The 14,457-nt window shown below is 33.4% G+C and overlaps 1 protein-coding gene across 1 annotated transcript in view; it reads right to left on the bottom strand.

Moving 5' to 3' along the window:
* Positions 1 to 14,457, bottom strand: part of LOC140442220 (dynein axonemal heavy chain 10-like) — a 657,946-nt gene that overhangs the window by 565,429 nt on the left and 78,060 nt on the right. Inside the window, 1 exon segment of the mRNA XM_072533298.1 lies at positions 14,001 to 14,248. Coding sequence (XP_072389399.1) covers positions 14,001 to 14,248 — 248 coding nt within the window.

Genomic DNA, 14,457 nt, shown 5'->3' with positions numbered 1-14,457 from the left:
CACGAGATTATTCGTGGGATATGCATGGAGATTTTATATTGGGGCGTCTATAAAGGATATAAAAATATAGGTGGACATCAGAAAACAGATTTATTTATTAATTTTGGTTATGGTAAAAAGACAAAAACTAAAAATTACAAAATGAAAAAGAAATATACAAAGTTCAATAAAAAAGTGCTTAAACAGTTCTATTCATGTTGATATTCTTTGAAGCAGGGTTCTACACATAAAGGAGGCTTTTCTTCACATGCACCACATCTATATCTTGTTTCTCGACGACGATTACGAGTGGTACATATGCGGCAAGCTCTTGTTGGTCGTTGTTTCTTTTCTGTTGATGGTATACTTTCAAGGTAATGAAATTTTGTTGGAGGATTTGGTGTAGCTTTTGGCATAATGTCACCAAGGAGCGTCGAAATAAACATCTCTCGAAATTTTAAAGATTTTATTTTGCTGTATGTTGACTTACAGTAGAGCAAGTATGCATTATTTACGTATATTTCGACAATATGCAAAGCTACTTTTTTCGGCCACGTTATGTTTTTTTAGAGCACTGTAGTAGCTTAGCATTTGATCTGACTGGTCTATACCTGACATTCCAGCGTTGTAATCCTTAATTATGTTAAGTTTCCAGGCAACTTTCCCACTTTTGGCATGAACCTCGACCATTTCTACTTTGCGTATTTGAAATCATTAAAATTTCGCGTTTGTCTTTCCACTTACATGCAACTACCGATTTATTTCTTTGCCATACACACTCGCCCTTTTTAAGTTTTTTTGAGATCACGTATTTTGGATTCCCTTTTCGATTATTGCTTAAAAAACGACAGACGTATGTTTTTCTGGCTGTCATACGCTTGGTAAGGGCTACTGAATTGTAAAAATTGTCCATATAGACAATATATCCGTTGTCCAAAGATTTATCCATATTGTATTCATATATCCAAAAAATAAAAAATTGTTTTGAGATATCTCGTGGTTGGGCGTCAGAATACCCATTCTGATCAGGGACGCCCGACCACAAGATATCTCGAAACAATTTTTTACAAAAAAAAATAAGTGGAAAATACGTGAAAATGTTAAAAATAAAGTTTTTCAGCATATTTGATTCATTATTTTAATTTTCATATCGTGGCGTCCTGAACCCGTTTCCTTGACAGTGCCTTGGCAGTCAACGAGTTAAAATAAAGAAAAATGGGATTTTGTAGTAGATAATAAAGCCAGTTCAGAAAAGAGGCAAGGATGGTCATCTGAATGAAATGTTCTCCTATTTGTTACTACTAGATAAATGCAATAATAACACAAACAATAATTTATCAATAGACATTTAAAATAATTTTGTCAGAGTAATGTCATTTATGTATTTAGAATAATTAAGTGTTTTTGGATGTACAGTAATTTTTTTAAAATTTTTAAACATAAAAATAGGTTTTGTATATAAAAAAGATGAGAGACTGTGATAAATTTTATCAACATTATAATACATCTTCGTTGATACAACCTCATTAAGTTTGTAAGTAGTGAATTTTTTAATTAATTATACCACCGCCAACAATTTATTCATCACATTTGTAGCTCCCTGATGAAGGACATAACCAATGTCCGAAAGCTTGGAATAAAGATTTAAAAGAGTACACGTTACATTTTTTATTGCTGCAAACCCAATATTTAACGTTTACTTCTTTATATATATATATATATATATATATATATATATATATATATATACCAGAAGTATTATTCTAGAATCATCTGGAGTAGTCCATATTCTCTATTCTTCTTGCCGAAAGCGCATCGCAGACAGGCGCTATTGAGAACGCCAACGATTGAATATTCTAGATTCGTCCTTCTAAGAATTGTGACAAGTACCACGCATCGGAGGTGGGCGTTTGGTAAATTAAACTATGTATTTAAATCGGATCTACTCATATGCCTCAAAAGGAAAATCTTTGACCAATGTGTGTTACCTGTACTTACATATGGAGCGAAAACACTTACAAAAAAGGTAGTTAATATGATTCGCGTGACTCAGAGGGCTATGGAGCGCCAGATGTTAAGTGTCTCTCTGAGAGAGATGGAGCGCCAGATGCTGGGTGTCTCTCTGAGAGAGACCGAATCCCAAACGAAGAAATACGTTGCAGAACAAAAACAACAGACTTATCGAAAAAATCGCGTCGTTAAAATGGAATTGGGCAGGACACGTCGCCGGATTATCAGACAACCGATGGACAAAACGTATTTTTTAGAATGGAGACCAAGACCAGAAACAATACGGAGCAGAGGACGCCCACCAACTAGATGGATTGACGAAATGAAGCGTGTTAGCAATAACTGGATGCAAGCAGCACAAGACAGACAGATGGAAAGAGCTGAGGGAGACATATGTCCAGCAGTGGACGCAGACACGTGGATGATGATGATGATGATGTCTGAATTGTCAATATAAATGAGTCAGGTAAAATAAACTTTTAGAAGATTTTTTAGATTCGTAAAACGTTTCTTAAGTACGTCTCGTACAAAGGAAAAGAAGTTCCCAAAAGTTGTAACAATATAATTTGCTTATAGGGGGCTAAAAGGGGGGACTGAACAATTACTGGGCTTGGAGATAGGGAAAGCAAACAAATTGAAACGTTTGCGAACTTCTACGCGTGTTTTAGTTGGAGAGCAACGTCGTGGATAAGGATTCCTTTTTCTGGGGTGACTGGAAAAACTGACTACAAAAAAATCAATACTTACAGAAATGTTCTGGGCAAATAGTAAACAAAAAGATTTTTAAACTATTTAAAATTAGGACGTTGTTTAAAAAAATCCTCTTGCTGCTTAGAAAGAAAGATTTAATGTTTTTCTTTCCTAAAAATGTTTATGGGTGAATATTTTTTTAAAGGAAATATTTTTCCAAACTCCTAGTTTAAAAAGAAAACATTAGTTGTTTATTTTTATTTTAAATAAAAAGTTTTAAAACTATAGTTATGTACCATATGGCAGAAAAGATGTACTAACTGCCATATGTAGAAATGAACTACCAAACATTTCTGAATTATTATTTAATTATCAAAGGTTAATTGTATTTAAAAGAAACGAGAATATGACAATTTGCTGATATATATAACTTATATTAGTTTATAAACTTTTAAAATTGTCATGAGAGCTAATCTTAATGTATCAAAGATAAATGGTTATTTAGAAAAATTTAACAAAACTACTCGCTTCACTGTCTAGTTATTTCTTTTTAAATTTATAAAAAATTTTGTTACCTTAGATTTGAACAAAAAAACATTGTCTCACAAACTTCAAACAATCTAGATCCGAACCATGGGAAACACAAAATGGAGGCTGGACAAATCCTAGAAGAAATCAAATCAAATACCAAAACTAGACTTCAGGTTACCCTGGATGATAACAATATGTGATTTTTCAAACTCCGCAGCTTATTTTCCATTAAAAATCATGTCGGCTTACTTAGACCTCAGGACGCTGTTTTAAAATCCCTTGACACAGGATACAGCTTACAACAAACGGTGATTAACTCACATTACAAAAATTTCTACATGGCATTTTGAGCTCAAATCACCTTCTTCTCACCAAAACTCATGAAATTAGGTGAATCACGAAAACGGTAGTCACGTGGCCAGACTCTAAATTGTTCCATCTTGACTGCTACAGTCGAAGTCCTGATGACCAAATTCGGACTTCAACAATGAGAAGTGTCGGTCCACCGAGAAGTGGCTTCATCCTCAAAAATCGGTATAAACATAAGCGGAAAGATTCTTGTTTATTTCCTGCGTAAATATCTAGGCAGAACCAAGATCAAATAAAAGTGCAATTTTTTTATTATAAACAGACTCCAAAATATTTAGATTATCAATCTCAGAGACTCAAAAAGAATAAAAATCTTTTTCGGTGTTTTATTATATACCTACGAGATGAAACGAAAATGCTACAAAGTATAGTTTCTATAACAAATACTTTAAAGAAAACTTGGCTTACTGTTTTGAAAGACCAAAAGTTGATGTGTTCAGCTTGCGAAAGACTGTCGGCCAAACTGAAGTACAAGGGTTTGAGTGACAATACTAAAAAAATGAAGCTACTAAGAAAATGATACACTCAAGGCGATCAAAAAAGTTTTACAAAGCTATGGATGAGGCAAGAAAAAACAAAAATTTTCAAAAACACGGTTGCACTAGCCTTCGACTATAATCTACCCTTGTCCCACATACCTGTACAAGAGGTTTTTTATATGACTCAGCTCTGGGTAACTGGGTTTTCGTTACGCGATTTTAAAACTAATTATTCCAAAATGCATGTCTATCATGAGGGCTAAGCAAACAAAGGCCCAGACGAAATATGTTCAATACTGCTGAACTATTTCAATGACATTCCGGTTAGTGTGAAGCATCTCATACTCTTTTGTAATGGCCATCAGGCCAAAATAAGAATCATACAGTTGTGCGTTTTTTACTAAACCTATGCGACTCAGGTCGATTTAAAGTAATAACTCACAACTACTTTGTACGTGGCCACTCGTTTTCCTTATTTTATAGAGATTTTGGAAGTATAAAGCGTCTTTTGAGAAAGATGGACAGGATTTATACTGCTGATGAATATGAGGAGCCCATGCTAAAAGCTAGCAAGTCTGCATGATTTACTGTATATCACCTCACATCAGACGATATTATTAGTTTCAAATAACGGTGGCCCAAATAATATAAGAAAATGGCAAATTCAGACGAAACATCATGCAGGAAAGTATCTAAAGAAAAAAAACACCCATTCAAAATGTCCAAGTACATCAGTTTTTCTACAACAAGGATACTCCAGAAAAAAAGAATTCATTGGAGGAACAACAAATCACATTGTTAAAAACTGCCAGCTCTTCGGATGTACCAACAGAGAAAGATTTAGGAAGGGGAATGTTACTTTTCCATCCATCCAATGGCACTACAGCCCAAATCGGGCCTTGGCCTCCTTCAACAGGCTTCTCCAATCATTTCGATTTACCGCTGTTCTTTTCCATGAACGCGTTTTTAGGCAGTTTCTGGCATCCTCATCGACTTCGTCTTCTCATCTCTTTTTAGGTCTTCCAACAGGTATTTTTCCCTGCATTCTTGCATTTAGTAATTTTCTGGAGATTCTATTCTCATGCATGCGGACCAAGTATCATGTCCACAGTAATTTCTGCAGTTTAGTGTATTGTGCTAGAGTTGATTCGCTATATTGCTCGTATAATTCTCTATTATACCGAATTCGCCAGTTGTTGTTTTCACTTATTGGGCCCAGTATCCTACGTAATATTTTTCTTTCAAACACATCTAATGTATTGGCAGATTTCTGTGTCACCACCCATGTTTCACAACCATAAGTTACAATGGGCCTGATTATTGTTTTATAGACCCGGAGTTTTGTTTTCCGGTGTACGTCTCGTGATTTGAATATGTGGCCCATCGCGAAATAGGCTTAATTTGCCAGCATAAGCCTTCTATTTATTTCCGGTTCTTCTTCATTCCTTGCGACCAGATCCATTCCTAGGTATGTGAATCTATTCACATGTTCTATATCGTCAATAAAGTGTTGTTGCGACGGTCTATTTGATCTGGTTTGTATGAGTAGTTTTGTTTTATTTGTATTTATTGCTAGCGCTACTGCTTCTGCACTCTGTTTCAACTCAATGTAGGTTTCTTCTGCTGCATTCGCTGTTCTGCTCATTATGTTTATACCATCTGCGTATGCTGCTAATTGGGTGGATTTTTTTTTTTTATTTAGTTTGATGGCCTTGGCCGAGCCAATTAGCCAGACAAATTTAAAGACAAACAATTTTTACAATCAGAGGAATTTTTTACAATTAGAGAAATAAACATATAATCATCCGTACAATCTAACATGCAATTAGTAATAAATTACAACTTATTTTTTAATTCTTTTTTTTCTTTTTTAATTTTTTTTTCCTGCGCTAAGACATGACCCGATTCAACATCTCGGAGGTTTACATTTTCCTTTTTTTTTAAATCTTTATGATTTTTTTTTTATTAATTTTATAAATATTTTTTTTTTTTAATTTTTTTAAATTTATTATTATTATTTTTTTTTTTTCTATTTAATTTTTTTTTTTGCTATAATACAATATTTACTTAAATATAAGTTAGTTTTAAGCTACAATTTATATTTACAGTTTTTGATATGTTCGTAAATCGTTTTTAATATATTGATATCTCTAGAGAAAATCAAATTGTTCAGGTAGACGGGAAGTGGATTTTAATATAATAAGATTATCATAAAATTTGTTTATGTTTACTGATTCGTGGGAACATTCAAAAAAAAATATGTAATAAGTTACCTTCTTTTCCACACTTGCAATTAGGTGACTCCGCGAGACCCAACTTGTACATATGAAGGGGGGTAAGAGCATGATTAGATCTTAATCTGTTTATAACCCTTATGAAATGGCGATTTGGTAGAGTATGAAACCATCTTTTTATGGGTATTCCAGGCTGCATTTGTTTGTAATTATTTCCAGTTCTCGTGTTTCGATAATATGTTTGCCATTTTTCTTTTTGATGCTGTTTACTAATTATATCAATGTCTGAAAAGGGGAGTAAGTTCAAGGGAGCTTCTTCGCCTATGTCTAGGGCAGATTTGGCTAGGCTATCTGCTATTTCATTGCCCTTAATGCCCGCGTGTCCCTTTATATATGATATAATAATGCTTTTCCCTAAATTTGTAATTTTATTGTAAATAGTCATAATTTCTAGTTCTATATGATTTAGTTGTTTGGACCTATGTACGTTTGTTAGTCTGTCGACGACACTCTTATATATATACAATAGCACTAGAGGCCTTAGAGGCCCATGGCTTAAAAAGTTTGTTTTTTCTTCATTTTCGCTTTTCTTTATGTACTGAGATCTTCTCTGGCTCGATATGTGATTTTTCTCCATTCCTTCTTGTTATTCACGACACTCTTACTGTCTGTAAATATTATGCAGCTGTAGGGTTCGTTACTATGTATATGCCTTAATGCAAGAAGAATCGCTGTCATTTCAGCAGTGTATATCGATGATTCAGCTGGCAATTTCAATAATTTTTTAAATCCACTTTGAACATTAATTAATGCACATCCTACTTTGTTTTGTACTTTAGATCCGTCTGTAAAGTAAAACTGATAATTTGGCCATTTATGTCGTGTAAATGATTGAAAAGCGACTGGACCTAAATTACTGTCCATAAAAAAGGTATTAATACGTTTTGAAAAAAGCTCTTCTAATATATGGGAATACATAGGTGAAACTTGATTTTTATACGTATAGAAAGTATATCGGTATTGAGATATCCTCAGGTAACTATTTACCAGAAGAGAACATTTTTTCTTTGTCCAATATTTATGAGTTAGATCTAAAATTGATAAAATATGAATATCCTGTAGATAGTTAGTATTTTTCCCTATGGCTCTAGTAATGAATTTATCACTTAAAAACTCCCGTCGAAATTTCAGAGGTGGTTCTATCGCCTCAACTTTCATTATGTTAACAGGTGTAGAATTCAAATATCCAAGACAAAGCCGAAGGCATTTATTTTTTGTATTTCTAATTTATTTAAATGTGTGTTTGCGGCAGTTCCATATAAATGACAACTGTAATCGAAAATGGGACGAATCATAGTACGGTAAAATAAAAGTGCTACATTTGGATCAGCGCCCCAGTTAGTTCTACAAAAGGCTCTTAGAATGTTCATTGCATTTTTAGACTTTTTTATGACATGATGAATTTGATCCTTCCATAGGAGTTTTCTGTCTAAATAAGTACCGAGATATTTTATACAATTTTTAATAGGGAACTGAATTTGACCTACTTCCAGATGCCCTTGTGGAATTTGATGTTTTCTAGAGAAAATACAAATTTCTGTTTTAGATTCTGATATTTCTAAACCAATATTTTCATAGTGATTAAGAACAGCTTTAATTGAGAGATCAAAAAATTTTTACATATATCCAATGATTTGTGGGCTGTGTAAACTACTACATCATCAGCATATTGAATAATTTTTGTTTGGCTATTAATACAATTTTCTATATCCATATTATATAAAATAAATAGTATTGGGCTTAATATGCTACCCTGTGGAAGTCCTATATTTGTAAGACGTGGTGGAGAGATGGAATGGTTAATTTTTAAAAAAGTTGATCTATTAGTGTACAATGTCCTCAGAAAGCTAGCTATGGTGATGGGGAAGCCGATGTCTAATAGCTTTTTATGCATAATGTCCAAGTTAACGGTATCGAATGCAGAGGAGACATCAAGAAAAGCAGCCATAGTATACATATTATCAGTAAAGTTTATTAGTATGGATGAGACTAGGGCATCCTGGGTTGATTTTGATTTTCGAAATCCATACTGAGATTTTGGGAGAATATGTTCTTGCTCTAACCAATGTTCAATTCTATTTTTTATTAACCTTTCTAACGTCTTTAGGAAGCAAGAGGCTAGGGATATTGGTCTATATGATCTACTGCAATTTTCTGGCTTACCAGATTTTTTAATAGGTATTAGAATATATTCCTTCCAGCTGTCTGGAATTTGTGACGTATCATTCCAAATGTCATTAAAAATATTTAATAATGATATTTTATAGTGGTGAGGAATATGGTATATCATGGAATATGAAATATTGTCTTTACCTGGAGCACTGCTATTTTGTTGACTAAGTACTCGCTCTAACTCCCACATTTTAAATGGTTCTTCTATGCCAAACCTATCTCTTGACACTGTTTTGCTATATTCTGGAAAATGTTGTGAAGGTACCCACTGTGGAGATATTTTCTTATGAAATTCATCTAGCCATCTGGATTCTGGATCTATTGGAATCTTGTTGGACTGTTTGCGGTTTTTAAAAGCGTTTACTTTCTTCCACACTTCACTGATTTGTGTTTTTGAATTTAGGCTTTCGCAGTATTCTACCCAATTCTGTTTTTTCTTTTGTTTGAAAAGTTTTTTTGCGACAGCGTCAAGTCTCTTAAATTCAACTAAATTATTTCTTGTAGGATCTTGTTTATATTTTCCATATGCAATTTTTCGGTTATCAGCGGCGGTTTTGCAACTTTCACACCATCATTGGTTCGAAATTCGTCTCTTATATGTTCCGTTACATGAAAACTTTGGTATTGCTAAATTGGCTGCTTTATTAATGTTTGCTATTAGAGTTTGATAGTTTCCAGGAGAATTTACAGCTTCTAGTACAGATGTGTATAATTTCCAATCGGCCTTGTTAAGATTCCAGATCTTGTGACAGTTTTGAGCTGTAAATGAAGTTATATGATCTGTTTCCATGTTAATGATAATCGGGAGATGATTGGATCCATGAGGGTCCAGTAGGACTCTCCAAGTAAAAAATTTTGAAATATCTTGTGTACAAAAGGTTAAGTCAATAGCGGATGGACTCTTACTAGTTGCTAATGTGGGCGATCCATCATTCAGGCATATCAAATTACAATGATCAATACATTCTAAAAGTTTTTTACCATAGCTGTCTTCAATTTCACAGCCCCATGCGATACTGTGGGAATTAAAATCCCCACCAATAATAAACGGTTTAGGTATGTCTTTAAAGAATTCCAACCATTGACTTTCAGATATCTTGGTCTTTGGTTCAATGTAAACTGACACAATATTGATGGGATTTTTACCTCGGAAAATTTTAACTGAAATACATTTGTGAGTGAAAGGATATCTATTTTTAAGATTTATTTCTTCGTATCTTAAGTTTGATTTTAATAGAATGGCAGTTCCACCATATCCGTCTGCCCGATCTGATCTAAAGCAATTGTAACCTTTAAAATTATAATAGTATTTTGATTTAAACCACGTTTCTGAAAGCAATGCTATGGAAATATTATTTTGATATAGCAGATATTCTAGATTTACTTTATTAGCTACTGCTGAACGACAGTTCCATTGCAGCAAATTTATGTTCGCGTTTGTGTCTGCGAATTTGAAGACAAGGTATGGTTTACATGTTTACTAATTAATTCCACAATTTAAGATTTTGATACATCGAAATTGTTTGTTTGTTTTATATTACTTATAATATTGAGAACTACTTCTAAAACTAAACTTATTGTTGCATTTAATTCCTCTGATTGTAATTTTACTCCGACTGAGTTTTTTAAATAATGTTGACTATTAAAAATTCCCCCTGAGACAAAAGAGGTTTTTGGTTGTGTAAGTATTTCTTTTCTTGAAATTTCAATGGGATCAGGGCTGGTTGATCTGTGCCTTTTGTTTGGGTTTGAAGTTGTAGGGGAAGAAAACATATAATTAGTAAAATTGTTATTATAGGATTTGGGTTGTAAATTGTGTGACTGTGAGTACTGAGGTTGAGAGGAATGATACTGTATTGCACTAGAAGGGGTAGGTCCAGATTGAAGCCGTTGGGAATAATTTGTCGAGGATATTTGACCACTTTCCATGGCAGAAGTATTATTAGCGACTATGTTTGCGTACGTATTTTTTGGGACCTGTTTATTTGCATCAAAGAAATTAATATTGCAAGAGCTCATGGTTTCCTTTACAATTTTTTGTCTTTTAAATTCTGGACAAGCAGACAAATTTGTAGTAAGATGATTTCCTTGACAGTTAAAGCAGCGTGGTATGTAATCTGAATTTTTACAATCTTGTGTGGTATGGGACTCCTGACATTTGCTGCATCTTGGTTTACTTCGACACTGACCTCCCAGATGACCAAAACGGAGGCAGTTATAACATAATAATACTTTCTGGTTATACGGCTCTACTTCCTTGATAACTTTATTAATAGAAATATATTTTGGTAAGATTTGTGATTTGAAAATAACAATGCAAGACTTTGTGGGTACATATTCTACTATTTTACCTTCATCCGTAATTTTTTTCTACTTTGCGTTTTATTCTTTTGACATTAGATACTTCAAAAGTGCAATGTTGATCAAATTGTCTTATTTTATCTTTTATGTACGCCTCTGAAAAATCTTTTTCTATATCTCTAATAACACCTTGTCTATGAAGAATGAATTTTGGGATATACAATACAAAGTTATTTTTAACAAAAATATTTTCGTTTTTATTATTTATTAGAAAATTTGCTGATTTATAATCCTTTAACTTGATCCTAACCCTATTCCGACCTATAGAATCAATACTTATAATTTTATTGTCTATCTCCGGAAAGTTAGAAAGAATAATATCTCCGATTTTAAGTGCATTTAATTTACCTTTAAATTCGACCGAATTATTCTCAACATAAATATGATACGGGCCTAAATTAGTACTTACATACAAAAACTCCTCTCTTTCTTTCGATGTGTTATCGTTATCGATGCTCATTGCTGTTGTTGTTTGTGTATCATTTGTATTTTTTTGACGTATATCTGGGGGCGCTGGGTCGTCTGGGGGTTTCCCCCCGACTAACTGGTCCATTTAATTGTTCTTAACGCACAATCTAATTTTATTGACGTGACAACGTCTTAAATTAGGTTGTGGCTCGGAGTCATTCATGAAAAAGTGTAACGCCCGCTCACGTCTGTTACGATGAGTCACCGAACGAGAGAGAGGCCCGCCGGACCGGCGAATGCCTTGCGTCTCTCTCCCACTCAAACATGATCGGTCCGCTGCGCGCGCAGCACTAGAGAATTAGGCGCGTTGAATCGGTGCGTGCTTGTGTCTCTGTCTTTCTCGAGCGTTCTTGGCGTTCAAGACACATTACAGCAGAAACACTTCCCTTCATTTCATATTTCTTCTATCATCGTCCTATCCTCAACAAAATCACTCAAATAGAAATTAGTTAAGTTTAAGTTTACATGTACAATGTTTTAGTAAACAAAATATATTTCTATAGTTAAAATTTGTGCAATTCTTATTTTCATTCAATTCCTTGTTCCTATTGTGCAATTTAATAATATTCATATCAATAAATATTCTACCGAGAAAAAGACGTTGTCACGTAAAATCTTCGCCCGTAAAACCGACTTTACAGGCAACCGATTTTTTTTTACACCAAATCTGCCGATTTATAAAAACACAATTTTTAAACGAATACAGTTTAATTTAGTTTCGCTTTGTCGATAGGCACGTCCGATTCGTAGGTGAACTAGAACACGACTGAATTGGGTGGATTTGTTTGTTAGTATGTTAATTCCGCTCACGGTCAACCGTCTAATTACATATTCAAGAACAAGATTAAAGAGCTTTAGAGCCAGTCCGTCGCCTTGTTTCAGTCCTTGCGTTATCGTAAATGCATCAGTGATCTGTCCCTGAATACATACCTGTGCTTCTGTTTCTGTCATTATCATTTACACTAGTCGTATTAATTTTGATGGCATGCCAAATTCTTCCAATATATTATTGAATCATAGGCTTGTTTAAAATCTACAAAGAGATTGTAAACGTCCATGTCATATTCCCATGCTTTGGCTAGTATTTGTTTAACTGTAAATAGTTGGTCAATGGTAGATCTATTTTGCCTAAACCGTGCTTGATATTCCCCGATGATTTTTTCCGTGAGATGTTGGAGTCTTCGATTAATGATGTTTGTGAGTGTTATCATTGTTATCCAATTATCTTCATCACTGGATGATTTTTTGGCATAGATCTGAATTACGTTAGTAATTAATCAACTGTCAGATATAGCGATATAATTTACTACTGATTGAGCTAAGTGTTTTGTGACTACGATCGCAACTCTATTATAGTGATTAGGATTGTTATTTCCGGCATAATAGACTTGATGTACAGTAGCATTCTTCTCATTTCGTTTATAGTATTATGTATTTTATCCACTTTAAACATGCCTTTGATGTTTTGTGTAAGTATTTTGCAAGTATTTCGCATATTTACTACCTGAAAGGCCCTGCAGTCTTGAGATTGTCCTCTCCTGTCGGATCTTGGGTTCCGAGATTCATGATCATTAATGTTTTGACTTAAGTTATTTATGACATTTAAATTTATGATGACACATTTATGACAATTAAAACTTGGAGTACCAAGAGGCCTTTAATGTAGTAGTTCTTTTTTGCTTTCTGCATCCTTATAACGTTGACTAATTTATAGTTCCTGGGCCTTCGGAACCAATTTCTCAATTTCTGGACAAAAGAGTGGCCTAACACTTACCAACTCATATCCCCAAAGCCGTTGGTCAATAAATGGGAGACTGCTTATACCGGCAATCACTCGGAAGTTAGAGCCTCGTTTTTTATCTAGCAGGATGCACCGGATGCTCAGAATCAAGATCAAGAATCAATAGTAAGGATAAGAAGCATGTTAAATTGATCTATGAAATGTAACTGATGGTACCCTCGTAGTAAGTAAATGTAAGACATACTCAGAAATGTAACAAAAATGTAGGTAAAGACTCAAAAATATTAAGTGAGTAACGTGTTTGTTTTGTTAAAGGTTAGGAAATATTCTGTAATGACATATGTGTTACTTAAAATGTTGCAAGATATTACTCAAATGGTTGGTGTCAGTCTAATAATTGATAGATTGAGAAGTTTTGTTAATGTATAGCATCTCAAAGAAAAGCTGGTTTTTATAACGGTTAACTTTTAAGACTTTTTCATTATTAAAGTCAAATGTATCTCCTACCTTTAAGTGATGGTCTACTAAAGCCCAAAAGTTTTTTCTTGTTGCAGTCACCTCTTAAGTGAGACATTGTTTAAGCCACTGCTGAATTTGACCAAGATAACAATTTTGACATTCTCTGCAATTTATTCGGTAAATTATGTTGCTCATTAATAAATTTGGAGTTTAATTTTTTTATTCTTCAATTTATAAGTTAATTGTATTTAGTTACTTTGATGTACGGAAATGTTTTGAAAAGTGAAACAATTTGGTCTGTAAAATTTTGTATGTAAGGTATTTTTTATATAACTGGTTATAACTATTGCTGGCAACTAATAACTGTTGCTAATAACTAAGGGCTAACTTAGTGTAAATATACAATAATTAAAAATGTTCCTAAAAATACATTTGACAAGTACATACCTAATCATTTTGAAGCTTTGGTCAATAAAGCTGACACCTTCTAATTCAAGTTGACGCACCTCCTTGTAAAAATGTCCCATGATAGCTTCCCAATTCTCACTGCTATTTAAATCGAAAATATCAAAGTCGGTATTCTCAATCTGGACGACCAATTTATCAACTCGTTTAGCAACATTGTCTATACTCTGTGGATCGCTGACAATAGATCTCAACTCAGGTCCAAAAATATTTTTGAACTGATAGATGATCTAGAAGCGAAATTGGTATCAGTTTATGAAATACAAAGCAAAATAGATAGTAGGCAAAATTAATGCTCACTTTATAAAAATAAATTGATTATATTAAGGGATACTCTAATAAAAAATTACTAATTTGGTTGTTTACAATTATGTTTCAAAAAGAAATAAAAAAATGCAACATTACTTAAAACATATAAATAAGTATTTTTATTTGACAT

This window comes from Diabrotica undecimpunctata, chromosome 5, assembly GCF_040954645.1.
Source record: "Diabrotica undecimpunctata isolate CICGRU chromosome 5, icDiaUnde3, whole genome shotgun sequence".
Lineage (NCBI taxonomy): Eukaryota > Metazoa > Arthropoda > Insecta > Coleoptera > Chrysomelidae > Diabrotica > Diabrotica undecimpunctata.
The sequence above is the reverse complement of the archived record's forward strand: the minus strand, read 5'-3'. Positions and strand labels throughout refer to the sequence as shown.